We start from the raw sequence: 24,636 nt of genomic DNA, 5'->3' as shown, positions 1-24,636 counted from the left end.
AGCCTTATATCACTGTCTAACTTCTAGAGGTTTTTTTTTCACCAGAAGTTCCTTTTTCTTGGGAACTCTTATGCACACTGTAGTCTGCACAGCCAAATATCTTGCAGCCACTGTAATAAAAGTATAGAATATGCTATCTGGATTCCTGATCCTGGAAGGAGTAAGGATCTACTAAAAATGTTAGTCTGTAGCATACCAAACTTGTATAATGATCAGCTTCTGGAGTAAAACTGAACACCCATGTGTATACTTTGGAGTATGTGCTGGGTTTTGTTGCATCTTTATAAAGGTTGCCTTGATAGCATTTTTAAGACTTACATTTACTTTAAAGGTTACTGGTGTGCAGGCATAGGTGATCCAGTAGACTACTTACGAGATGCAAGTAGATGTCCTTATGTCTCCTTCATAAGGAAGTTACTGAAAGCTTTGTCTCTATCCAGTTACTGTCTGCTAGAGACAACTGTTTAGAAGCTGTGCTGATGACCTGAGAAATAAAGCTTGTAACTAAATACTTGACTGACTGTGCTGGTATTTAATAAGAATCTTTACAGAGTCAACACTGAAACTACCTGTGTATAGACCTTGTAAATAGTTTGTGGAGTCTTAGTCTGAAGTGCCACTCCTTGAGTAAGGACTTCTGTAGTGGAAAAATACAAATACCAGGAATGTAGTTCCTGAAAAAACTGTCTCTGTTTAGCTGAATGTATAGGAAAGCAAGGAAACAGGCCAGACCTTGCAAGGCAGTGTCTGCTGATGCTGTTTGACTTGCTGTAGGTGCTTGTCGTTGCTGAAAGTAAGATAGGTAACTCTTAGCCAAACTGGTTTAAGACTTGTCTGTCAGAGTATTTGGGTGACTATCTGAATTGTTAGTAAACGCTACATAATTGAATATTATGTAGTAGACAAAAAACCCATACTTTTTTCTTTCTTTCTTGGTCCAGAAGACATTAAAATAGCTTCCTGAAATTTAGGGACTGTCACAAGAATAGATAAACTATCAGAAATTCTTTCTCTAATGAATAATGTTTTGGAAGCATTAGTAAAGGACTATATAAAGTAGTAGGAGCCTGCTGGAGACAAAAAACCTTCACTGCCTCATTGTGCTTCTCCTTCCAGGTTAGGCATGGCTGTGATTCAACCTGTTGGGGGTCAGGACCAAGTGGCTGCTTACAAACTCTTCTTCATAGAGCTATTGATGAAAACAGTGAACAGATAGCATGCTTTCTTATTCGCAGGTCAGACCCCCTTTTAAAATACAACCCTTCTAATGTGCATGTACATATTTTCCTGGCATAAATTAATTGAATGCCATTTTGAGCCAGTAACAGGTATGTGCTTCACTAGACTTTTGGTGGGTGGATGGCACTTAGGGAAGTCTGACTAATCCTAAGGCATGTTCTGTTAGCCTTGTTAGCATCATGTTTTTGATGGCGTGTCAAATTAAAACCAGGAACTTGTACTTTTGTAGAATGTCAGCAGTTGCTGGATCAGCTCTTTTTCTGACTCTCGTATGCAACAGTTTAAAAAGTTTACATCTAGGTGAAATGTAATTGACTGTATTGTGTTGGTTTTAGTGGTTGTGATGTGAATAGTCCCAGAAAGCCAGGCCCAAATGGAGAAGGAGAAGAGGAAGCTCATGACGGACAGACACCTCTACACTTGGCAGCCTGCTGGGGACTAGAAGAGGTGATTCAGTGCCTTTTGGAGTTTGGTGCCAATGTCAACGCTCAGGTATGTTGAGAAGCTGTGCAATTTCTTCAGAGTTGATTCTTTGCCTCTGATGTAGTGCGAACAAACTTTCCTTTCAGCTGAGTATCCTGCTTGATAGGAAAAAATTCACCGAATGGTCAGGGTTGGATGGGACCTCTGGAGATAATCTAGTCCAACCCTCTGCTAAAGCAGGTTCACGTAGAGCAGGCTGTGCAGAACAGTGTTCACTTGGGTTTTGGATGTCTCCAGAGACGAAGACTCCACAACAGCTCTGGGAAGCCTGTTCCCATGCTGTGACTACATCCTTCTGTTACAGCTGCCCTGGTGTGATGACTGGCTGTGGCTCTACTTTCTTTCCTATCCCTTGTTACCAGATCTAGTGCTTATCTGCCCATGTGATGGGTTAATTCGAAAAGCTACGCTGAAGGAAAATAATGACAGAAGGAAACTTCTTGCAGGGTTAGTTTTCTGATGTAATGATTGGAATTCAACTCTTCTGTCCCTAGTGTGAATTCAAGGCAGGAGCAGGGCTGGATTTTGTTGCAGCTAATCATTAGATCAAGTATCACATAAAACTCAAAATACTCTGCTTTGTTAGTATGTTTGGGAAGTGCCCTCAGTTACTGACTAAACTGAGGTGATGTGAGTATGAGTAACTTGATGTTTTACTACACAGTAATCCTTAAACAGAAGCTTGACAAATAGCAACAAAAATGACTGCATAACACTTCTAGGTCCTTATGGATGCTATTGAAAAATGATATATAAATGAATGACAGAACAGTCACGGAGCAGCCATGGTTGTAAACTGCAGCTCAGTACAGACAAGTGATTAAACGCCTAATTTGAATTTGCTAGACTTAGGTTTGAATGCTCATCTCTGCCCCCAAAATGTCTGACTTCATGGGAAATGTTATTCTGAGCGACTTAGATGCCTGTATAGCACAGGATTGAGGTCAACCTATTTGGAGAAACAAATACCAATTTGCTTTACTTACACTGTGGATTTGAGCTCCCACTGCAACTGTTTGATGTCCCAGCTGAAGGCAGCTGGGCATGTCACAGAACTAAACTAAGCTTCCTCGACCCTTACCCTTCAGAATTAGGGAAGGATTTTTGTGTTAATATTCATCTAACTTCCTGGTTTCTTTCTAGGATGCTGAAGGAAGAACTCCAATCCATGTTGCCATTAGCAACCAACATAACGTTATCATTCAGCTTATGATTTCACATCCAGATATTAAGCTAAATGTACGTGACAGGCAAGGAATGACTCCCTTTGCATGTGCCATGACGTATAAAAATAACAAAGCAGCTGAAGCAATTTTGAAGAGGGAGCCAGGAGCTGCTGAGCAGGTAAGCTGGAAGTACTCAAAGCATGCTGGTTATCTTACTGCAGAAGTTTGTAGTTAACAGGTGTTCCACAAGCAAATTCTGCTTTATCCTTTTGTGGCTTTACATGCAATGACATTCACTAGAAACTGGTCTTCTGTAGCAGGATTTATTAGGAAACTGTAGATGTGTACATGGTATTGTGTGAGTAAGAACATGAAGGGGTATCGCCTCATTAAATCCCATCTCTTCAGTACCGAACTGAGAAACAGGCGTATTTGTATGCAAGGAGAAAGTTTTAACTACTTCTGTCTTGTGCTGGACTAGTACAAAAATAATCTATTTCTGACCTCTCCTAAAGCTATCTAAAACAGAAACCCTGACCTAAAATAACTGAATAATAGATGTTTTGCTGCACTACTGAACTATAAAAGCCTCCACCATATCTTCAGGCTTCTGGTGTGATACTCGGGCAGCTGTTCAGGACTTTCTTCCTACCCTTTGTAAGTTTAATTACTAGTAAAGTGTTTGAGTGCTTAGTGAGCTCTTGTATCTAAAATGTTGTTACAAATACAGCCAGTTCTAAATGTGCTTTAACATCAGCTTCAAGGCAAAGATGAAAAACAATACACATTTGATACTAAGCCAAAAAATGAAGACACTTTACATCAGTGTGCCGGGACCACATGTTGCTTCTCTGGTGTTAACTGCCAGATTGACTCAAGTTTGTTTCATTTAACTGAGTTTATCATTAACTGCTGCTCAGTGCTGAAGTACAAGAGCTGTTAACCTTCTATCTGTCACAGTTCTCTCCAGTGCATGGTCAAGGAATGACAAGGTTGTGAAGTAGAAATAAAGTTATCTGAAGCAGATTGGAGTGAGCAATTGCAGCTGATAACCATCAAGTAACTGAACCGAGAAGTTATATCTATCAAGTCTCTAATATCAAGCAGTGAAAGCAACAAGTAGAGGGAGCAAGTATCTCTTAGTGAAAATACGTCCTACCACATAACAATTTGTTGTACTACAGAAATAATGGATTTCATTTCATGTGCCTTTTCTGCCACAGGTTGATAATAAAGGTCGGAACTTCCTACATGTAGCTGTTCAGAACTCGGACATTGAGAGCGTGCTGTTCCTGATAAGTGTACAGGCTAACGTAAACTCTCGGGTCCAGGATGCCTCCAAACTAACACCTCTCCACTTGGCTGTACAAGCTGGCTCAGAGATCATTGTGCGTAATCTGGTATGTACTGGAGAGTCATTTTTCCTCTAATCAAAAATGCATATTCTAACTTGATGCACGTAGCCTGTAGACTAGAAGAGTTGGCTGAAGGTGACACCACTTCTTTCTGAAGCAAAACTCAAGACTTGCATATCAAGTTCCCTTAGCTTGTACTGCTAGGTGGGCTGCATCAGTAACCTTTATATGAGCATGTTTGATTTGCAGCAATCACTAAATAGTGTGGCTCGTTTTAAGGGAAGAACTTTACTTTGCTCTTCCTGCAGACTTGACCGTGAACAGAAGTTGCACCAGCTCAGTAATGATAGCATTTTATATATGCTGGAGGCCTAAAAGTATCTCTGTACAGTGGAGTCTTGTGTGCTTCATTCACAGAAGTAAACTGTTGGCTAATACCCCTGAAAATATCTTTGAACATAGTCCTTTTTGCGTCTTGACAGCTGCTTGCAGGTGCCCAGGTGAATGAACTGACTAAGCATCGTCAGACTGCTCTGCACTTAGCAGCCCAGCAAGATCTGCCCACAATTTGTTCAGTCCTTCTGGAGAACGGAGTAGACTTCGCAGCCGTAGATGAAAATGGAAATAATGGTAAACGTACAAAGTTACATGAGTAAATGCAAATGCTTCAGTAGGTCTGTTACTGTTATATTCTCCGTGATAGGAGGTAGCCCACTGACTGGGCTCACTCTTCAAAGGTGATAAAGAATGAAAGCCCAGGAAATGGGAGGTTGTGGAAGGACTTTGAGAGGGAGGGTGGGGGAAGTAGAACGGGCGTGCTTAATTTTATTGGGCTGTAACTATTGCTGACATTAACTACTTCAAATTCTTGAAGCTTCTCTTACTTTTCAGCTCTTCATCTGGCAGTGATGCATGGCCGTCTAAACAATATCCGAGTCCTCCTCACAGAGTGCAATGTAGATGCAGAAGCCTTTAATATTAGGTAATTGGTATAGTCTTAACAGACTAAAAGACCCACATTCTATTTTAAAGTATGTGCTGGTATGACTAGATTAAAAAACCCCAAAGGTTTGCCTTGGATTGTAGCATTTCTGCACTAAATCTGCAGTGAAGTGTGCAGAGCATGCTGTGTTTAAATTGTGTGGAAATCTTATACACCAAGAAAAGGAAGTAAAAGTAGGCAGCTGTGTGTGATGTGCTGAGTGAGTTAGGTGTAGCATTGTTTTATGTCAGAACCAGGCTTGAAAACAAGGAGAGTTGGATGAGTAACTGCAGTAGCAAGCAGGCTTTGATCAGAATAACAAATTCTTCTCCCCAGAGGCCAGTCACCGATGCATATTTTGGGACAGTATGGGAAAGATAATGCAGCAGCCATCTGTGACCTCTTCTTGGAGTGTATGCCAGAATACCCTCTAGACAAACCCGATGCTGAAGGAAACACAGGTAGGTGAGATTCAACCGCTATTAAACTTGAAAGTCCCTCACGTTGTATTAATGGTATGTCACACTTAAAGCTGGAATAATTGGCAGTAGCATGTTAAATACAGTAAGATGCAAACATTACGTGGAAACTTAAAAGGACTAGAGATCTTGCTCTGGACTGAGTGTAATTATAATACAGACCTACCACTCTGTTAGCAGGCAAGTGTCTGGCTCTTATTTTTCAGTACTCCTGTTGGCTTACATGAAGGGAAATGCTAACTTGTGTCGTGCAATAGTGAGAGCTGGGGCTCGTCTCGGAGTTAACAATAATCAAGGAGTCAATATCTTCAACTATCAAGTTGCTACAAAACAGCTTCTCTTTAGACTGCTGGGTAAGCACTACTTGCTACATTTGGAAAGTGGTTTTTTGCTCGTGTGTTGAGGTACTTTGGTGGAGGAAGGAACTCTGGAGATCTGTCTCTGATCACAGTAATTCCAGAGGGGCTGAAGTTCTGAATATTCTACAGCTTTAAATGGGTGGGTAGAAATACTAATTTTTTTTATGAGCAACTGAAAAGTTGCACAGTGAAGACCTGTCAAACTTTCCTATCCTTCTAGAAAAAGTAATATTTGCGGAGACTCCTGGCTGGTATTGTAGTCCAATACAGTCTTGAAACCTAGATACTGCTGTTTAACTTGTGGTGTATAGTTGCTGTGGGTAATGTGTAGTGGCTTTTGTCAACATTACATTGCCTACAAACAAGAGTGCAGCTACTGCCAGAGTAGCTAGTTAATACCGAATGCAGCATAAAACTGGAAAAAGCCTCCTTAATGTTACAGTGTACTCGAGTGTCTGAGCCCATTTTGCCTTTACATTTTGCCTTTAACAGATATGTTGACAAAAGAACCTCCCTGGTGTGATGGCTCCAACTGCTATGAATGCACTGCCAAATTTGGAGTCACGACAAGAAAGCATCACTGGTAACGTGATACAGCTTGCTGCGCTTATGAGGAAACGGATTCCTCTTCCAAACGTGGCTAGGCTTGTTCCTTCTGGTGGTTTAGAAAACCTCTGTGTTAACGTAGGGGTATAACTAATCTAGCTGAAACATTCCACCCTATCCTAGATCAGCACCTTGTGGTCTGACTAAAATCATATCTTAAGGAGTTTGTGCACTTGAAATCACGTCAAAGTTCCTGTAGCAAAACAGCAGATATGGATTGTTCTAGACTCCTTTCTGAGAAGGGGTTTAGGTGTGGCGGGATCCAGACTTAGTCAGTGGTTTATGTCTAAAGGATTATCTAGGCAGAGTCAGGCGCCTTTACATGGCTTTTCAGAGGTTCAGCGTGCTTATTCCCAGTTCACTTACCTAGCATCTGATGTGACAAGCCTTCTCTCAACCTCAAGGAGTAACCTTGAGAGGCATCCCTGCTCGAGGGGAGGTGTTGGCATGCAGCCTGCTGCCATGCAGGGTTGCTCCACGGCCCTGGGCTGACCACTGTTTATGGAGTAAGACTATTGACTTAGTCATATTTGCATACCAGCTGGATCTTGGCTGGTACATGCTCAACTAGCCCTCAGCTGTTGAGCAAGGTCTGTAGCCCGTAGCTATTGTGGTGTTATCTGTCTCCCCAGAGTCCACCTTAAGCTGGATGCAGTGACCTGCTGCCACTGGTGGCTATTGCTTAAGCTGAAAAGGGGGGAGGGGAAAGCACGTTGCCACAGTGATGGGGCTGACCCGTTCTAAAACAGGTGACAGATTTAGGCAGCCACTGCCAGCTTAGGTTAGGGGTGCTGTTTGTAAAGTGAAAATGACTGAAGGTGCTGGTATGAGTTGCCTTTTCTTAACTAGTCTGAACTTGTAGAAAACAAGCTGGGTTAGATGGATGTTAGGCTAAGGTTTTTCTCTTATCCCAGTATTCCAGAGAAACTACGCGTGTTGGTTGAAGTCATATTAGGTGACTGACTAGTATAGAAGCAGTATGTGCGTTTGGTGTTAGTATTAAATTATTACATGAGATGTGTAAGAAGATACAAGAAAAATGTGGCATTTCAACTGCTACTGTACCCTTTATAGTAATACTGTCGTTGATAAAGAATATCAAACAGTAAACCCCAAGTGTTCACTGTGAGTGAATTAACTTTTTCCCACCCCTCTTCTGTCAACAGCCGACACTGTGGACGCCTGCTCTGCCATAAGTGCTCAACAAAGGAGATTCCCATCATAAAATTTGACCTGAACAAGCCAGTTCGAGTTTGCAACATCTGCTTTGATGTCCTGACTCTGGGAGGAGTCTCCTAGTAGGCTGTGGAAGTAAAGGGATTCCCAGTCAGCGCTCCTGACAGCAGCTCTGCTTACAAGCCCTCTGGATAGGGAAGAGGAGGCCTATACGTGTCTTCTGCAATAGACTGAACTAATTAAGGACCCTGTTATGATATATTCCGGTATAAATGACTTTGTACGACTGTAAATGTATTGGGCTGTGATAGACTTCACTAGGAATTCGAGTGGATCGTTGAAAACCAAGTGATAAAAGAATTTAGACCCTCTTCTAGTTGCAGTGGGGTATGGAAGCTAAAATTGTTAGGCTGGTGTTCGAATCGACATGAAACAGGTCTGTCCTTGATATGGTGCTTTGTACTGAGCAACTCTATTCAGTCCTGTGGCTTTCAGGCTGATTAGTAGAGATGGCATTAAGTTTCAGGGTAACCAGGTATCTTTCTTTGCTTTGTCTTAAAGGATAAATGTTCCCTTTCTCCAGAGAAGACTTCTTGAGAAGCTAGGCTGAGCTGTGGCAACCACTGTTCACTTAAACTCTTGAAAAATGGGAGTAGTTGTTAAGTATAGCTCAAGAATTGTGGCCTTACAACAGAAAGCTTTACAACAAACATCTGATGCAAAGCAGTCAGAATTGCAGATCCACATCTGAATACCTCCTCAGTAAATGTCTCATGAGCTTTAGCATGTTCAAGAGAAGCGCAAGATTGTTTAGCCAGTAAATACTCTTGCTCATACCAGTTAGAACTGTCAAGGTCTACTTTGTTGCACTTTCGTATTTACGTTGCTAGTCCTTCTAATTCTGGTAACTTGTATAAATGAAGGTAAGTGCGCTGAAAGACCTGACCGTATGCTAGATGGAGAAACACTAGAACTGGTTAAGTAGTTGTAACTCGGAAAACAGCAATAAATGCTGATGTGCATTATGAATCCCATGAGGGAGAGTAGCACTTTACTTTGGTTTAAAGACCCTGGTGAACGGCTGTGGGACAGTCAGTAACCCTACCAGTGTAGGATGTGCTGCACCTCTAGACATTAAATTCCATTTTCAGCAGGATTGCTGGTGAGTGGGAGCGCATTTGGAGGCTTCCTGTTAACAGTTGGCCTCTGGCTTGAAGGAAGGATTCCGACCTAGTGGTGCAGTGCCAGACATTTGAATTAAGCTGCAGTATTTTAATCTAGGCTGATCATGCTCTCTTAAACATGCTGAATCTGTAACAATCCATCACCACATTGTCTAGGTAAACAGGAAAGTACTTTGCTGATAGACAAGGTTATGATTTGGTGGGCAAAGGCTTCAGTCAGAAAGTACGTGTGCTTAAGCAAAACTACATGCTATATCAAGGCTGTTTTCATCCCAAGAGATGAACCTAGTTTAGACTCAACTCGGCGTTCCTCATCTCTACTGTGAACTGGTGTGTGTTTATTTAATGACTGTTATCTCCAGTGTACAACGTGGGCGAGCTGGTGGTGCACTGCCCTGTGAAGAATAGTGACTTGTCGGTCTTAGAAGAAGGTGAGATGGTAAACCAGACTGCTGCTTTTGTGGAAGACTGGCTTGGGGTTTTTCCTCACACTTGTACAAAAAAGGATAGGAGAGGGTATAATTGGTGACATTTGCATGTTGAATTTCACATCAAGTCTCACTTGATCTGCACTTTTGATTTTCCAATATGACTATGTTATAACTGGAATCTCACCCTTGTTAACACTAGAGAAGAGTAATGGACAATAATACAAATTTGCCTCACTGTTTAATGTCTGTTGCTGTCACGTTCCAACAGAATGCCCTGGGTAACACAACTGGTCTCTAACACAGTTACTAATATAAATGGTTGTATCTCTGGCAGAATATTCTAGGTGAGAGAAGTGGAGAACAATGATGTCTGAGCATTTAACTGCAAGCTACAGTTTGGATTTTTGAGTGGAATAGATGAAAAACATTGTACTTCTAGTCTATTGCTTTCTGATATTTCAGAATATCACTGGCTGCAAGTATCTAGCAGTGAAAGATAGCGATGGAAAAGTGCTTTTGGTGAAAGAAGTCTTGGCTGTAGTGTATCCCGTGATAACATGTTGACTTCCTTGGTTTGGAGCTGTGGTGATGTGGAGGGGTAAGTTGTGTGCTCAGAATACCAAAAGATAGCGGCAGAGGAGTGTTCTTCCAAGGCCACAGCCTGTGGACTTCCAACTTAAGTGGAAAACTGCACAACATGTAATTGCTGAAGTGTTTAAACATCACTTTTTCAGTGACTTCTCTGGAAGGGGCAGGGGAACAGGGAGCTCAGCTTTAACAGAGTAAGCAAGCTTTTAAATAATGAAAAATGTAGATCTTGTGAAAATTCAGCCTAACTGGATGGCAGGTTTAAGGCTGGCTAGTTGCTGTTTTTAACACAGAATATTAATTAACTGCCTGAAACTCTGGGAAGGATGTGTGAAACCATGTGTAACGCTCCTCATTTGCTGTTTACAGCCAATATTGTACCAGCTTTCTTACTGAAGTCTGAAAAGGAAAGTTAAGGTTGTCGATAAACAAATGTGTAGCCTGAAGTGTTCATTAAATTTAAAGCAACTAAATTCAATGAATTTGATCATTTTAAAGTGCCTTTGAGATAGTTTCCTTCCAGCCAACTCTAAATAGCTTTCTGCCAGAGTTAAAGGGGAGAAGCTCACAACTCAAACCAAAACGCAAGTTTCCTTCTAGTTCAGCTGAAGAGGCTGACCCCACCAAACAGCTGGTGGGGTCGGTCCTTTATACACTCTGTCTAGTATCGGTCTGAACTCTCAGACCTCAGATTTGGGGGGGTGGGGGTGGGGCGGGGAGTTTTGCTGGCAATGCTCCACTGCAGGGTACAAATACGAATGGAGGCACTTGGTAATGTACTAGTGGTCAACACATTTCTAACTCTACTAAAAACTGCTCTTCTTTGTAGCATACTACAGTTGTGACCAAAACCCCAACCCTTGTTACCCCTGCTGTCTTTAAGTGGTATCTATTCACTCGAGACTCAAGTCTGCCAAGCGTTGAACAGGGTAAATGGAAAGCCATCGGCCGTCCCTGGGAAGTGATGCTGTCAGAGCAGGCTTCAGGCGCTTCAACAGGGCTACGTGGGAAGTCTGTGGTGGTTTGTAGCTTTTTGTTCTGAGCCTGGATTCCTCTTGATTGCAGTCATCCAGCACTTACACAAGCACAAAATGTGGACTAGTTTCAGTTTTAATTTGTCTCTGTAAAAGGTGTAGTCACTGTTTCACACCACTAAGTGGAGTGAGAACGTTAAGTGTTGAAGGTACTAACAGAGCATAGCAAATTGCTGGCTAAAAGCTGAGAGATGCCTTAATGACTTCCTGTGCTGGAGATGAATGGCTTGTACAACTTCTCATTTCTCACGTAGTGCTTATAAATTAGCATGTAACAATATTGGAGGCCAAGGCTGGATTTTTATTTTTTTTTTGTAGATCAGATGTTAATAGGTGAGTCCTCTTTCCTGTAACCGGCAGAGTTGGGTACTGCAGCAAACTCATTTCTAGAAAAATCAAAGCTTGTATGAGTGACAGAAATAACTCGAACCTTCCAATACCCTCTGAAATAGAAAAGGAAGTCTTAGAACAATGGCATTTTATCTGCAATGTTTGTCTGGAGTCACTGTAAAAATGTATTTTTCCAATATGCATTACTTTGTTGTGTAATGATTCTACTTGTAATAAAATGCATAACTAGATAATGCATTGTGAGGTGGAAACCTTGTTAAAGTATCTTCTCCTGTAGAGGCAGCTGCCCCTTTGCAAGCTATTCTTTACAAGCCACAAGGAAAACTAGGGATGCAACATTCAATTGGGCTTGACAACTGTTCTAAAATGATTCCAGGTATTCATTTTAATGTTGTGGAACTGCTACAACCATTCTTTTGGCTGACAAGGTTTGGTGTTCTAGTTTATACCATATAGTCATCCTGAATGCCTTATACTAGACACAGAGATAATCATTCTTATGAAACAATCCTAACTTCCTCTAGGCCAGAGCTGGTTCATGGAGTAAATAAGTTCTTGGCTTAGATCAGTTTCAAGGGCTGAGCCGAGTTGACTCAAAGCAACATACTAAGTGTGGTCAGTTGTATATTGGTGGGCAGCTTAGCCTCCTAGCAAAGCCTAGAGCTGCTGCAGCTTGGCTTCAAGAAAAGGAAAGCTTCAGTGCAATAGCAAAACCAACCAAAACATCTTGGTGAGTGTGATGTGTTAGTCTTTTTATTAATAAAACTTTACTAAAGTACAGATGAACACTGAGCTTTATTAGAGCACCGTCTGTGTTGACCTGACCCCTGTGTAACTGTCACTATTTTCTTCCCACCCTTTTTACTATGGGAGGATCTAGCTGAGCTTTTAAACTGGCGTAGAAACAAGATAATCCTGGAGCACTTCAGGCCAGCGAGGTTGTCTCCTTGTTTGCTTTAATAGATGACTTACTCCTTGTGCAAGATAAAATTTTCCTCCATCTTGGTGTTTCCCAAACACTAAACTGAAATTGGTTTTGAACCAAGTTTAAGTTACAGCACCACACTCCCATCTTGCCTTGCTGCAGCATGGGGTTGTACTGCTTTTGGGGGTTTTTTATGATATAGCTTTTAAGATCAAAAGCATCCCCTCAGCATTTCAACATAATGCTTGAGCACAGAGCACATTACAGCGAGATGAGACTTGCTTAGAGGTTACATAGCTAATGCACCTCTGCTAGGCCTCCAACTTGTGACATTGACTTGCCTTTACAAACTGCTTTTTACAGTATTTAATTACCTGGAATTTACTGCAACTTTTAAACAGCTTTTAAAAGCTACTTTAAAGACACTTGCCAATCAATTTAGGGGATGGTTTGACCTTTAAATGCTAGTTCAAGAAGACACATCCAACAGCACATGATGCAGTGATGCTTGGAATGCCCCCTGAGTTGTGGAGACAATGAAGGATGGCTTTGCACCTCTTGCCTGCGGATCTTACACTGCTTTACCTTTAGGTTTGTCATGCGAGAGGAGCAGCCTGCTCCTGTCCCAAAGACAGCACGAGCCCAGGGCTGGGTTTTTCAGTTCTGCCACTCATCTAAACATATGACTTCGCTGTGACTGGTAAGAGCTGATGCATCTGCCTGAAAGTGTCTTCACTTCTCTTCAAGATTTTGGTTGAAAACTAAACAACAAAACTAGGTTTACTAAAAAACCCTACCCACCACAACCCCCCAAACATATTACAATAACCATATGCACGTTTAAATGGCTGTACAGCTATTATCAGTGTCAGCTGCAGCCTCATCGTAAACATCGTAGGTGAAAAGCACTGTAGTATGTCCTGCTGTGACTGCAATGAAGTGATTATTCTCTACTTTGAAGCAATGCTGCCAGGCCTCCTGTAATCTTAATACTTATTAACTGATTGCTTAGATTTGTGGGACTTTAGAGGTGCTAGTAGCTCAAAACTAACTGAGTTTATAAATGCCTTCCAGCTGTTTATAAATAGGTGGCAGCTGCCTTAAGGAACTGAACACAGTTCAGCACGGACCTGTGCCGCTGCTGGGCTCTGTGTAATCTGAGTGTCTCTCTTGAGGCTCCACCTAGACCAGAACCTAACGAAAACCAGCAGCTGCTTCCCTGCAGCCTTGGGTTTATAGCACCTAGGCTCTCTGCGGGTATTCTCTTGTCCTTTTCAGCCCCACGCAGAAACAGTAATAACTTGCCCTGCACATTTGCCAGCTGTGATAAAATATGCACAGACTTCAAGGTTACAGGCTGATGGACGTGGTACCAGATGGGAGGAGGCCATATACCACAACGGAAATAAGAGGCAGATGACAGCGGGATAGTCGTGTTGCCACATAGCTTTTGTTAAACTACCAATTCTTGCTCTGAGTAGTTTGAAAGTAGTGAATCACAGGACCAGGAGGGTGAGGTTAATATAAAACAACAATCCTCATTAGGTGGCTTCCAGTATCATCTTTGCACAGTATCTAATGCAAACACTAAATGAGGAAATACAGCTGTGACCTTTGCCTTCTGTATTCCAAGAATTTGATAACGCTTTTGTATAACTAAGCTGCAGAAGTTCCTAGATGCTACGTACCTTAACTGTTGGAGAAATTCAGGCTTCTCCCTGCTACCTTTGAACTCCTTGGAGAAAACCAGGTGGGAAGGATGACCACCATTACAAAGCTGCAGACATAGTTCAAGCAAGTGGAGGACTGTGCATAAACAGGTCAGTGATGCTGCAGCAGTTCTTGTGCTCATTACCTCACTACCTTAAAACGCAATACGTTGCACCCACCACTGCGCATGCAAGCATCAATTTCCTGACTGCACAATGAATCAGTTTTTAAATATAATTCAGGCCGTGCATCTTAAAAATTTGTTGCCAGATGTAAACATACCATAGGAATAAAGTACATACCCTGTTACTGCTTTTTAGCCACTAACTTGGCTAAAGTATTTCCTCCATTTCATCTCCAGCTCCGCACATTAAGAGAGTCACGAGCAACATGAATTGTTAATTGCTGCCTTTGCACAGATGGAACGGAGCCGGAGCTGCCCCCTCAAAGTGCGATGTTTGGCTGCAGGACTCTGCCCCCCTGGAGTCAGTCACACCTTCAGGACACACTGCTCGGCCAGCGGATGGCAGCCCTCGTATTCCTCCAGGTGAGGGTTATCCAGATCGCCGCGGTCGTTGTGCTCACTGGAGGCCGGCCAGCCCCACGAGGGACCAGTAGTCCTCACGCACACGCAGTGACTCCCCCGCGAACCAGGTTGGTACAGCTTCCGAGGGACTCCAGTCCAGTCTCTCTTCACTCCCCCACTAACAATGGAAAATTTAAATAAATTACAATTCAAACCCGTGAAAATGCTTCTAGTGAATAGAGAACTGTTAGAAAAAACCCAAGAGAATCTGGGAGAGTTAGAACTAACAATACGCCACTGAGGTAGACTTTGCTGTCAATAGCCAACACAGCTTTCTGAGACCTCCTTATTGGCTGTGCTTTGGACACCTGTGGCCTGAAGCTGGTGTCATCACTGCTGCTACATGCTTTCGCACTTCCGAGAGCAACCAACTTCTGCTTACCGTGTTTCTATTGCTGGAAAAGGAATCATAGCCTTCTGTTACACAGCGTGTCTAATGGCAAAATGCCTTTTCTGGGGGTAGCTAATTGCTCACAGGTGACCACATGCCACCTTCTGTGCCTTGACTGAACACAGTGATTTTGAGAACTAGGGCAGAAGCAAAAAAAAAAAAAAATCTCAAGTACCTCTGCAGCTACTTCATGGTGTCTCTTATGGGCCAAATCCTGCCCGTTCCCCCAACCACAGCCTCTTTTAAGCCTGTAAAACTCTTTACACAAGTGACTGCCACGCAACACCCAGTCCCAAGGCTGTACCAAGCTCATTCACACATAGAAGCAATTCCCCCATGGTACGCAGTGCTACTGCTGTACCGAAACGAAATGAAGCCTAAGCATTTCGTGGTGTGGTCTGTGAAATGATCCCACCTTCAAACAAAATATTCCCTAAACTGAGAGAGGAATACAAGTAAATAGGCCAAGCAGGAAATGACTATTCAATGTTCAACCTCATTTTTATGTGGTTTTAAGTGAAAACTGTTGTGGCAGTAGCCTGTGAGACAGGCTCTGAAACTCTCTGAAAAACACAAGCTAAGCATTGCATTCCCGATAGGTGAGAAGGCAGCAGATGGTCCTAGTGAGGTTTCTGTCCTGTTTCCCTGAGAACAGCAGGCTTGTGTGCACATGTGGCAGTTCTGAAACCTGATTTGGATTCCAGTGTGACACAAGAATTTTTGCCCCAGAAATAAAATTCCTAGAAGTATTAATGATTGGGATAAAACTTTGGTTTCCTTTTACCCGCTCACCAGGTCAGTGAGCAGAGTAACTCTTTGCTACCTCATGCTGGAGAATGTTTTCACTAGCCCAACCTACGCCTCTGTGCAACTCCAGACTGGGTGGTGGCTATCAGTGGTTGCTGGGCAGGCAGAGAAAATCTAGGGACTCCAATTCACACAGCAGCAGTGGCTCAGCCTGGCACAGCAGAGAACAGCACTGCTGCTCCTTGCCGGTTGGCCCTGCCTGACAGAAAGCACAGCTGGGGGGGTGTTGGCTGATGGCAGGCTGAACATGAGCCAGCAGCATGCCCAGGTAGCCAAGGCGGCCAGTAGCATCCTGGCTGGTATCTGAGACAGTGTGGCCAGCAGGACCAGGGCAGCGATCATCTCCCTGTACTTGGCACTGGTGAGCCCGCACCTCAAATACCATGTTCAGTTTTGGGTCCCTCACTCCAAGACAGACACTGAGGTGTTGGAGCGCATCCAGAGAAGGGCAACAGAGCTGGGGAAGGGGCTGGAGCACAAGTCTGACCAGGAACAGCTGAGGGCACTGGGGGTGTCAGCCTGGAGAAAAGGAGGCTTGGAGGAGACCTTGCTCTCTACAACTACCTGAGAGGAGGGTGTAGCGAGGTGGGGGTTGGTCTCTTCTCCCAACTAACAACTGGTAGGACAAGAGGAAACAGCCCCAGGGGAGGTTTAGATTGGATATTAGGAAAATTTTCTTCACGGAAAGGGTTGTCAAGCACTGGAACGGGCTGCCCAGGGAAGTGGGGAAGTCATCATCCCTGGAGGTATTTAAAAGACGTGTAGATGTGACACTTAGGGACATGGTTTACTGGTGGACTTAGCAGTGCTGGGTTATTGTTTGGACTCTATTTAAAGGTCTTTTCCAACCTAAATGATTCTAGGATTCTGTGAAAATTCGTGGACAGGGGAAGGGACCCTGCCCAGCATATTCCAGCCCTGCCAGCACTCAGCACATTAGGACCAGCCTATACCCTTCTGTGGAGAAGTCAGTGGACCTCACCTACAATGGAGTATGGTGGCTGCAGGAGCCAGGACATCTTTCTATGCCACTCCTGCTAGGAGAGCCAAGGACAAAGCTCAAGACATCCAAAAAAACGGCAGAAATGCTCTGCTTCAAAGGGTCCAAGTGTGATGGCAGGAAGGCAGTTTACCTCTGTCTGGAGCACCAGAATCGGCTGCCCTTAGCAGAATTCCATTCAGAGTTGCAGGGTGGGAACTGCTGCTTCCTCTGCTCACTTTCTGCTTGGAACTTGAGAGCCTCCTCTATCGCAGCCTCAGCCTGCCTTAAGGCTTCTGTTGGTGCCCCATCTTCATCATAGAATCTGCCCACAAGCTTCCCTGGGAGAGAAGATCAGTTAAGACCGAAGTGTTTCCAGTCAAGGAAAAGGAATAGTTCTGTCTTTGTAAAAAAATAAATCATTATTTAAAGACAAAAAGGGATCTCACCATGGCCCAATTTTAAAACTGAACTGAGCTTACATCCTTTCCATTACTGGATCACACAGCAATTTATACATATTAAATCCACGCAGGGCAAGCTTAGGCACAGCCTCATTAAAGATCAGAAAGTCAACACCACTTTCAGCTGCAAAACTCAGAAGTCTTTCCCAACCGTGCACCCTATTCCCCAAAATCGTTCCCCTGTGCTGCTGCTCCTCCCGTCCCCCGAGCCTGGCTCATTTCAGTGCTCACATCTGATGAAATGATGAAAAGCAGGACAGAGAGCTGCAGCTGACGGCCCAGGGCAAGAGAACCGTCCAGTTTTGCCTCCAAGGTGGGCAGATGAATCTCACTCCAGCCAGGCCCACCTACCCACGGGGTTGTAGCTGTCACTGTAGAAGGACAGCCAGCTCTGGATGGCGAGCATCTCGCCGGGCGACAGCGCTGAGACATCGTCCACCAGCCCCGCTGGTGTGAAGTCACCGGTGGCAAACGCTCTGGTGGCATCTCTCCCTGCAAGGAGGCAGGTGGTGAGGCCCCCCCAGAGCTCTGCCAGCCGCCCCTGAGGCCCTGCCAGCCCCCCACTGCCCCGACCCCCTGACAAGGCCCTGCCAGCCCCCCCCCGAGCCCCTGACAACCCCCCCTGAGCCCCTGACAGGGCCCTGCCAGCCGCCCCCGAGCCCCTGACAACTCCCCCAGCCCCCACAGAGCCCCTGACAACCCCCCCCGAATCTCTGACAGGGCCCTGCCAGAGCCCCCCTGAGCCCCTGACAACCCCCACCAGCGCCCCCACCCCCCCGAACCCCTGACAGGGCCCTGCCAGCCCCCACAGAGCCCCTGACACCCCCCCCCCCGCGAATCTCCGACAGGGCCCTGCCAGCCGCCCCGAGCCTCTGCCAGGCCCAGGCCGCGGTAGCCCCCGCCCCGCCGGAGCTACCTGCGAGGCCGCTGTAGGCGCCGCCTGGGCCGTAGTGCCTGCGGCCGCGTTCCACGTCGAACACGCGGCCCAGCACGGCGAGGTAGAGCCCGGGTTCGCCCGCAGCGCCCCGGTACCGGGCCAGCTCGGCGACGCTCAGCAGGCGGCCGCGGGGCGGCGGCGGCAGCAGCCAGGCGCGGGGATCGAACCCGTGGCCCAGAAGGCAGGCGGCCCCCAGGCACAGCAGCGCAGCCGCCGCACCCCGCCACATGGGGCCGCACCACCCTGGCGGGCGCCTCGCGTGCCCGACCCCTTTCACGACACTTTCCTCGCCGCACGGCAGCGTGGCGGCGGCTGACGGCAGCGTGGCCGGTGCCGTGGGAAAGAGGCGTGACGAGCCTTCCCACGGCTCCGTTTTACGGCGGGTGTCGCGCAGCGCGGCCGCACCGGCGGCTTTCCGGGGCGGGGCGGGGCGGGGCGAGCCGGGCCTTTGCGGCGCCGGGCGTCGCTTGGCGGCAGTGTGGCGCGGCCGCCGCCGGCTGCGGGCTGACAGGTGCGGCGGGCCGGGAAGTTGCTGACTAAGCCGGGCCGGGCGGAGCCGCGGGAAGGAGAAGCGGCTCTGCCGAGCGTCGGGTCGCAGCGTCGGCGCCTCCGGGGGGCCCATGGGGACGGCGGCGAGCCACAGCAGCGAGGAGGAGGAGGAGGGCGCCGAGGAGGGCATGGAGGGGGCGGCCGCGGCGCCTCAGTCCGGCGCCCCCTTCCCGCCCGGCGCCGCCGCCAGCCCGGCGCCTCCGCTGCCGCCGGCCGAGGTGCTGCTGGACCAGGCCCGGCTGCGGGAAGCCACGGCGCGGCTGCGGGAGGCGGCGCTGCCTGAGTCGCTGGTGTCGCGGCACCACAGCACGCTGGTGCGCTGGCTGGAGGAGCGCCTCAGCCGCGGCGACGAGGCCGTCAGCCTGGAGCAGTTCTGCGAGGTGCTGGAGAGCGTCTCCCGCCTGGCAGCCGGCTCCCGCGGCGAGAGCGAGGAGGTGAGGGGGCGGCCGGTGGGGCCAGGCCGCTGCCCGGCCCGGGGGGGGCTGCGGGGGGCCGGTCCCCTCGCGGGACAAGGGGCGCCGGGGGGGGCTGCGCGGGGCCGGGGGACCGGGACAAGGGGCACCTGGGGGGGCTGCGCGGGACCGGGACAAGGGGCACCTGGGGGGGCTGCGCGGGGCCGGTCCCCCCGCGGGACGAGGGGCGCCCTCCCGAGGGAGCTGCCGGCCCAGGGGGGCAGCGCAGGGCCGGGGGACCGGGACAAGGGGCGTCCTCCCGGGGGAGCCGCCGGCCCGGGCAGGGCGGGGGGCGGTGGAACGCCCCGGGCTGCCGCTGGGGCAGGGCTCGCTCAGCCGGGGGGGCTCCCCCGGGGTCTCGCTGTGGGCGCGCAGCCGCCGGGCCCGTGACGCGGGGTCCCAGCAGCGAGGCCACCGAGGCGGCCGTGGGGAGCCCGGTCACCCCCTCCTGGTGGCCGGGGCGAGGCCAGGGCAGAGGGCTCTGCAGCCAGGTTCAGAAAGGGGCTGCTGCTACCGATAAAGGTGGCTGGCAACTTCCAGATCTTTTTTTAATATTTTTTTTCCATCGGTAATTTATACTTGGTTTTGTTGATCATGCCCAGCAGTCACTTCTAAATAAAAGGGTTATTTAACAACCATATTCTGCTGGTGTTACTGCCAGTGCAGCTGGTGGTAGCTCAGGTAGGAAGTTCTGTACCAGTAATTCCTCTGAGATACTTCTTAATGGCATCGCAAGTCAAAGTTTACCAGACTTGATTTTATTGTTGCTTTTCAAAATCGGCAGTGAGCTTGTCAAGTAGCTCGTTGGTATCCCATTACTTAGGTGAACAAGAGTTTTGGAAAACTTGTAAGCAAGTAGTGTAACACAGTTCCCCCTCCACAGACAGGTCTTTAGGTAAGGTTTTGGCAATAGAAGAGAGTGCAGTGCCCTTTCTGCTGTGGGAAGGCATGTGGAGAATTTAACATGTAGAACACTTAAGCTTTAGCTTTGCTCTCTAGCTAGCTAGCATTTAAAATGCAGTGGAAAACCCTGTTACGGGGAATTTCATGCTGGTTGAGAAAGTGGTTGTATTTGAATCTCTCACTGCATGCAGTTCCTGAGTCTCACCGGTGACTTCCTCCTGTCTTTGTATGGCTCCTGAGTAGTAGAATAACTTGGTAAAGTGTTAAACACTTTAACGTCACACATAACGCTCTGCGAAATCAGTGCCCAGATATTAACAAGACTACTGGAAACTGTGAAGAGATTAATTTTGTTCTACAGATAGGTATGGTGATACCTGACTGTTTTAAGTAGCTTGCTAAAATGCTGCTTCCATTTCCAGTTCCTTTAAGAGAGGCACTAAAGAACACTTCATTTGTAATGATGGTGAGAGTGGAATTAGTGCATCAGGGCTGTCTGTTAATACAAACAACTGAACTTCACAGGCTGCAGAAATATTTTGAGGATTGTCTGTATTGCGCATCCTCCTCTGCATGAAGAATGTAGTGGTTTTGGGTTTGGTTATTTATTTTTTTCTGCTCTCGGGAATGAGGAAAAAACTTGTCAGAGGATTTATCATGGTATGGATATGTGATCATATCCAGTCTGTCCTGCAAAGTTGGTATGTTGGGAGTTAGGGGAAAACCTTGATGTCATTGTTTTTGTAACTGGCACCAGCCCAGGGACTGTAGTATTTTAGGATGTGTTTTACACTGATGAGAAGTTAGTTTGTGGGTGGCAGGTCAGTAGGTTTCACTCTTTAGTGTTTATAGAATCCTGTCTGGCATAGACTAAGTGTTGATCTGCCCATTTTTCTATTATCAGTGTGGGGCTTGTGAACAAATACCTTGAATGCTTTATGGGCAAAATGAACCTCTTGTTTAAGTGCAGAATCTTCTTTCTAGGTAAAGTGAACCTCTGAATCCTTTTTTTTATTTAGTAGTGCTTCAGAGCTGTCATGTAATGTGTCCGGCTTTTGCTTGAAACATTAACGCTGCAGCTCTGCCGAGGATGAAGGATGACATACAGAGTTTTCCTAAGTCACACTTCAGATGTTCTGTCATGCTGTCCAACTCCTGAGCTGTCTGTGAGATGAGGGGGTGATTTTTCCGTGTGCCATGTTTCCTAGCAATCGCCTTAGCCATCAATTTTCCCAGGAAGGATGTCTCTTTTACATTTCTTTATGTTCAGGGTTGAACTGAGTAGGAAGTGTGTGGACTTCATGCTTTTATTTAGGAGCACAATGCAGCTGGATTGTGGTAAAGCTGCTACTGCATTTGTATCATGTCTCAGTTGTGAACACAACTCAAAAGCTTGGACACAGGTTTGCATACTGATTTTTTTCTTTCTTTTTTTTTCTTATATCCCCATTGTACAGAGCAGCTTGTCTGAGCAGTGGGACTTGTGTATGCTTTGTGTCAGTTAAAGAGTTTGTTATACTGAACAGTCAAAAAATAATTGTAGAGTTCTAGTGTTGGCGCAGTCTCCTGAGATCATAGGAAGAGTTTAAAAATAAAATAGCAAAATACTGCATTAAGATACAAAGAAAAGCACATATGTCATAATCTCTCCCTACATGAAAGTATGAAAATTTCGTTTAAAGTAGATATTGGCAGATCCAGCCTTGTCATCTTCTTTGGTGTTTGTTTTCACTAGTAACATCACCAAACTTGCTCACTTGTTTACCTCGTGTTTTAGTAATTGCACAGTTTGACTTTAAATACAAGGAGAAAAAGTCATAATTAGGAAAAATTGCTTCCCATGAAGTGTTGTCAAGCACTGGAACAGGCTGCCCGGGGAAGTGGTTGAGTCACCATCCCGGGAGGTATCTAAAAGACGTCTGGATGCGGTGCTTAGGGACATGGGTTAGCGGTGGACTCGGCAGTCCTGGCTTAACGGTTGGCTCGATGATCTGAAAGGTCTTTTCCAACCTGAACAGTTTCTGTGATTCTATCATAATGACAGGAATGGTGTGGTGCAAAACTGTATGTCGAATTGTTTTGGCAACCGAGTTAACGTTTGTTAAAGTTAATTCCCGCTGTGGTGTTGTCCTCCAGCAAAAGCCTTAGTTTTTTGCTTCAGCACCTACCTGATGCCCAGCCTCAGCCGTCTGTACTGGCTGAGGTCCTTTCTGGGTGCCCAGCACCGTTCGCCTTTGCTACCAAGAATAATTTTTTTAAAAGGTGATCATTGTTAGCGTGTGTTCAGCTGTATGTTTAGCTTAGCAGTTCTATAAACTCCTGTTAAAATTCAGCTCTGTGCCACAGAAGTGCTGCTGGAGCTGCAGTCAGCTAAAATACAGCATTTTGATTCGGTTGCCTTCCAAGGACTTTGCTCTCATTTAAGTGGTGTAATTATGTCATGGTTAATTGGCAGGTTATTTCGATCTAATCATTTCAGATTATTTCTCTCTAGGATAGTACTTTTAATGGTGCATCAAGTTCGATAATCGGGTAGCAAACCAAGAGATTCAAGCGTAAGCTTCCTCCCAAACAGCCGTGATTTGACTCTGTCAGACGCTTGTGATCTGTTCTTAGAGGCCAAGTTGACTTGGCTATGTGGCTGAACCTGAAATACCAAGTTCAGGGCTGGGAAGTCTTGCTTGTAAAGAAATATATTTTGTAAGTGCATTCCCAATTTAGGGGGGAAAAAAAAAAAGGTGCTTGTGAAATACAACATTTCTTTTTGGGGTATGGTCAGGGTTTGGGTTTGGTTTTTTTTTGTTTTTGTTTTTTCAATTAAACAGAAGCTTGATTCAAAATTAAATATGAATGTGAAAATATAGCTAGGTGTTCTTTTTAATAGTAGTGTGTCACTGGATCGTGAGTTCTGTGACGTGGCTAGTTAAAAAAAATTACCTTTACCAGCTTGGTTCTGTTGGATAGGTTTAGCTGAATAAAAGTATCTTGTACTTTTGTTAGTACAAAGATGTGAAATGCATAGCTGTGTGAGTGACTCTTTATACGTGCTCAACACAACTTCTTATATTAAATATTTATGTTAAGGTCAAAGTTAATAAAGTTGGCAATTATTCCCTTCCATAAGGGGGAGGGGGAAGTCTTGTCTAACCCCATTGTTTTCACACATACTTTGAAAAACTGTGTTAAACTGGTGTTTTGTGTAGGAGGACAGTGTATGGAAGGAAATACACATTTTAAAAAATCTGGTTCTACAGACACTTCCGTAAGTAAAGGAAGTAGTTAAAACCTGAAAGAATATGAGAGGGTGCAGTGTGAGATAGATGCAGCAGTAATGCGTAATGGATGGTGGTATGGCTTTTAGAACTACTCTACCCTTTAATGGAAAAGCTTTTTAGTGTTCTTTTGTGAGCACCTTCTTCGTAGTTCCAGCTGCCGGTGGATGGATACTGCTGATTCACTGGTATAGATGATGTGCTGGCTCCACCTAAACGTAACTATGGTTGACTTCTATAGGAAGGCAGTGCAAATGCCTTAAAACCTGCTAAGGACTGCAGATTTCCAGCCAGGCTGTTTCCTGTTGTTACAAATTCAGTACTACGGAAAACAGATTCTTCTGATTTTTATTTAATGCTGTTATGTTTACTGCTGTAGTTTCTGTGAAATACCTTGAATTTCTGCTTGAAATAATTTTCTTTTTTTTTTTTGCTTCTTTTCAGGCTTTTGCACAATTTGATGCTGAAGGAGATGGCACCGTAGATGTGGAGAACATGCTGGAGGCTCTCAAGAATTCTAGTGGAGCTAATCTTCAAGGGGAGCTTAGCCATGTGATCAGGCAACTGCAAGCTTGTTCACTAGTTCCAGGTATGAGAACAGTGACAAAACAAATGGTTTCCCAAGTCTTGCCTTTTTTTATAAGGGGTGCTGCTTCAATAAATTGTGTTAATAGTGTTGCTTGTCCTGATCTTATCAAAACCATACTTCGGGTTGTTCTTGTTTCTCTAGTATCAAACAAGTGAAGTTGCTGTAAATGAAAAATTTCCCATAACTACATCCAGCTCACTAACTTTCATAAAAACCCAATATTTTCTTCTCTGTGTGAGCAGCTGTGGAGCTGCTTATCCTTGTTTGGTTTAGCTTATGGTCAGAAAACAGTTCCTTGCAAAATTTTGCTGAATGCCTAGCTAATGCGATCTTGTACTCAGTAACTGGAGGAATAAATCCTTCATTGAGTCTATTTCAGGTGAAGAGTCATATTCCTTTTTATTATATTGTTATTTAGCATTTGAAATCCTGCTAAAACATAATTCATGTTTTATAGCATACTGTTTGGAAAGTGTCAGTTTCCAGAATTTGATTTCTGGGATAAGTATCGGTTACTGAGTTTCCTTCCAAGCTTTTGATGCAAAGTGGCTAAAGGGGATTTGCCTCAGAGGATTAAATGAGAAGTGCTAGAATTGGCTAGAGATAAGTCAGAGGAGAGTACTTACGGAGTACTGTTCT

The 24,636-nt window shown here is 45.5% G+C and overlaps 3 protein-coding genes across 9 annotated transcripts in view; 2 read left to right on the top strand and 1 right to left on the bottom strand.

The window, feature by feature from the left end:
• ANKFY1 (ankyrin repeat and FYVE domain containing 1) overlaps positions 1-11,666 on the top strand; it is a 36,478-nt gene extending 24,812 nt beyond the window's left edge. The window contains exons 16-26 of one of the 2 annotated variants that reach the window (XR_008819821.1): positions 1,117-1,235; positions 1,575-1,731; positions 2,866-3,066; positions 4,112-4,288; positions 4,726-4,873; positions 5,135-5,225; positions 5,562-5,686; positions 5,911-6,057; positions 6,556-6,646; positions 7,836-10,058; positions 10,878-11,666. Coding sequence is in view for 1 of the 2 variants with exons in the window: in XM_056326435.1 (XP_056182410.1) it covers positions 1,117-1,235; positions 1,575-1,731; positions 2,866-3,066; positions 4,112-4,288; positions 4,726-4,873; positions 5,135-5,225; positions 5,562-5,686; positions 5,911-6,057; positions 6,556-6,646; positions 7,836-7,968 (1,389 nt within the window). In the remaining variant the exon portion in view is untranslated. Of the gene's footprint in view, positions 1-1,116; positions 1,236-1,574; positions 1,732-2,865; positions 3,067-4,111; positions 4,289-4,725; positions 4,874-5,134; positions 5,226-5,561; positions 5,687-5,910; positions 6,058-6,555; positions 6,647-7,835 lie in introns of both variants that reach the window. The other variant, XM_056326435.1, reaches the window with a different exon arrangement.
• LOC130143652 (neuferricin) lies at positions 11,426-18,535 on the bottom strand. 3 transcript variants are annotated; one of them, XR_008819827.1, is made up of 5 exons: positions 18,212-18,531; positions 17,647-17,787; positions 16,986-17,172; positions 14,371-14,772; positions 11,426-11,468 (listed from the first exon to the last, which is right to left on the bottom strand). XR_008819827.1 is itself a non-coding variant. In XM_056326448.1 (4 exons), the coding sequence occupies exons 1-4, from the start codon at positions 18,459-18,461 to the stop codon at positions 14,559-14,561; spliced, it is 792 nt and encodes a 263-aa protein (XP_056182423.1). In that variant the 5' UTR covers positions 18,462-18,531; the 3' UTR covers positions 13,790-14,558. The 3 variants fall into 3 exon arrangements, 2 of the variants coding, with proteins under 2 accessions (XP_056182423.1, XP_056182439.1); XM_056326448.1 differs by lacking the exon at positions 11,426-11,468 and having other exon boundaries at positions 13,790-14,772; XM_056326464.1 differs by lacking the exons at positions 11,426-11,468; positions 17,647-17,787 and having other exon boundaries at positions 13,790-14,772; positions 18,212-18,535.
• Positions 18,536-18,706: 171 nt separating this feature from the next.
• The window catches only part of ZZEF1 (zinc finger ZZ-type and EF-hand domain containing 1), a 60,576-nt gene continuing 54,646 nt past the window's right edge, over positions 18,707-24,636 (top strand). For all 4 annotated transcript variants that reach the window (XR_008821515.1, XM_056336750.1, XM_056336743.1 and 1 more), the window contains exons 1-2: positions 18,707-19,215; positions 23,853-23,997. Coding sequence is in view for 3 of the 4 variants with exons in the window: in XM_056336750.1 (XP_056192725.1) it covers positions 18,853-19,215; positions 23,853-23,997 (508 nt within the window). In the remaining variant the exon portion in view is untranslated. The remainder of the gene's footprint in view (positions 19,216-23,852; positions 23,998-24,636) is intronic.

Source organism: Falco biarmicus, chromosome 1, assembly GCF_023638135.1.
Source record: "Falco biarmicus isolate bFalBia1 chromosome 1, bFalBia1.pri, whole genome shotgun sequence".
Taxonomy (NCBI): Eukaryota; Metazoa; Chordata; class Aves; order Falconiformes; family Falconidae; genus Falco; species Falco biarmicus.
The sequence above is the reverse complement of the archived record's forward strand: the minus strand, read 5'-3'. Positions and strand labels throughout refer to the sequence as shown.

Coding starts and splice junctions, on each gene's coding strand:
- LOC130143652 (XM_056326448.1), bottom strand. CDS start 18,461: ATGTGGCGGGGTGCGGCGGCTGCGCTGCTGTGCCTGGGGGCCGCCTGC. Junction 17,788..18,211: donor CGCCTACAGCGGCCTCGCAG/GTAGCTCCGGCG, acceptor GCCTCCTTGCAG/GGAGAGATGCCACCAGAGCG. Junction 14,773..16,985: donor TTCTGGTGCTCCAGACAGAG/GTAAACTGCCTT, acceptor TTCCATTGTTAG/TGGGGGAGTGAAGAGAGACT.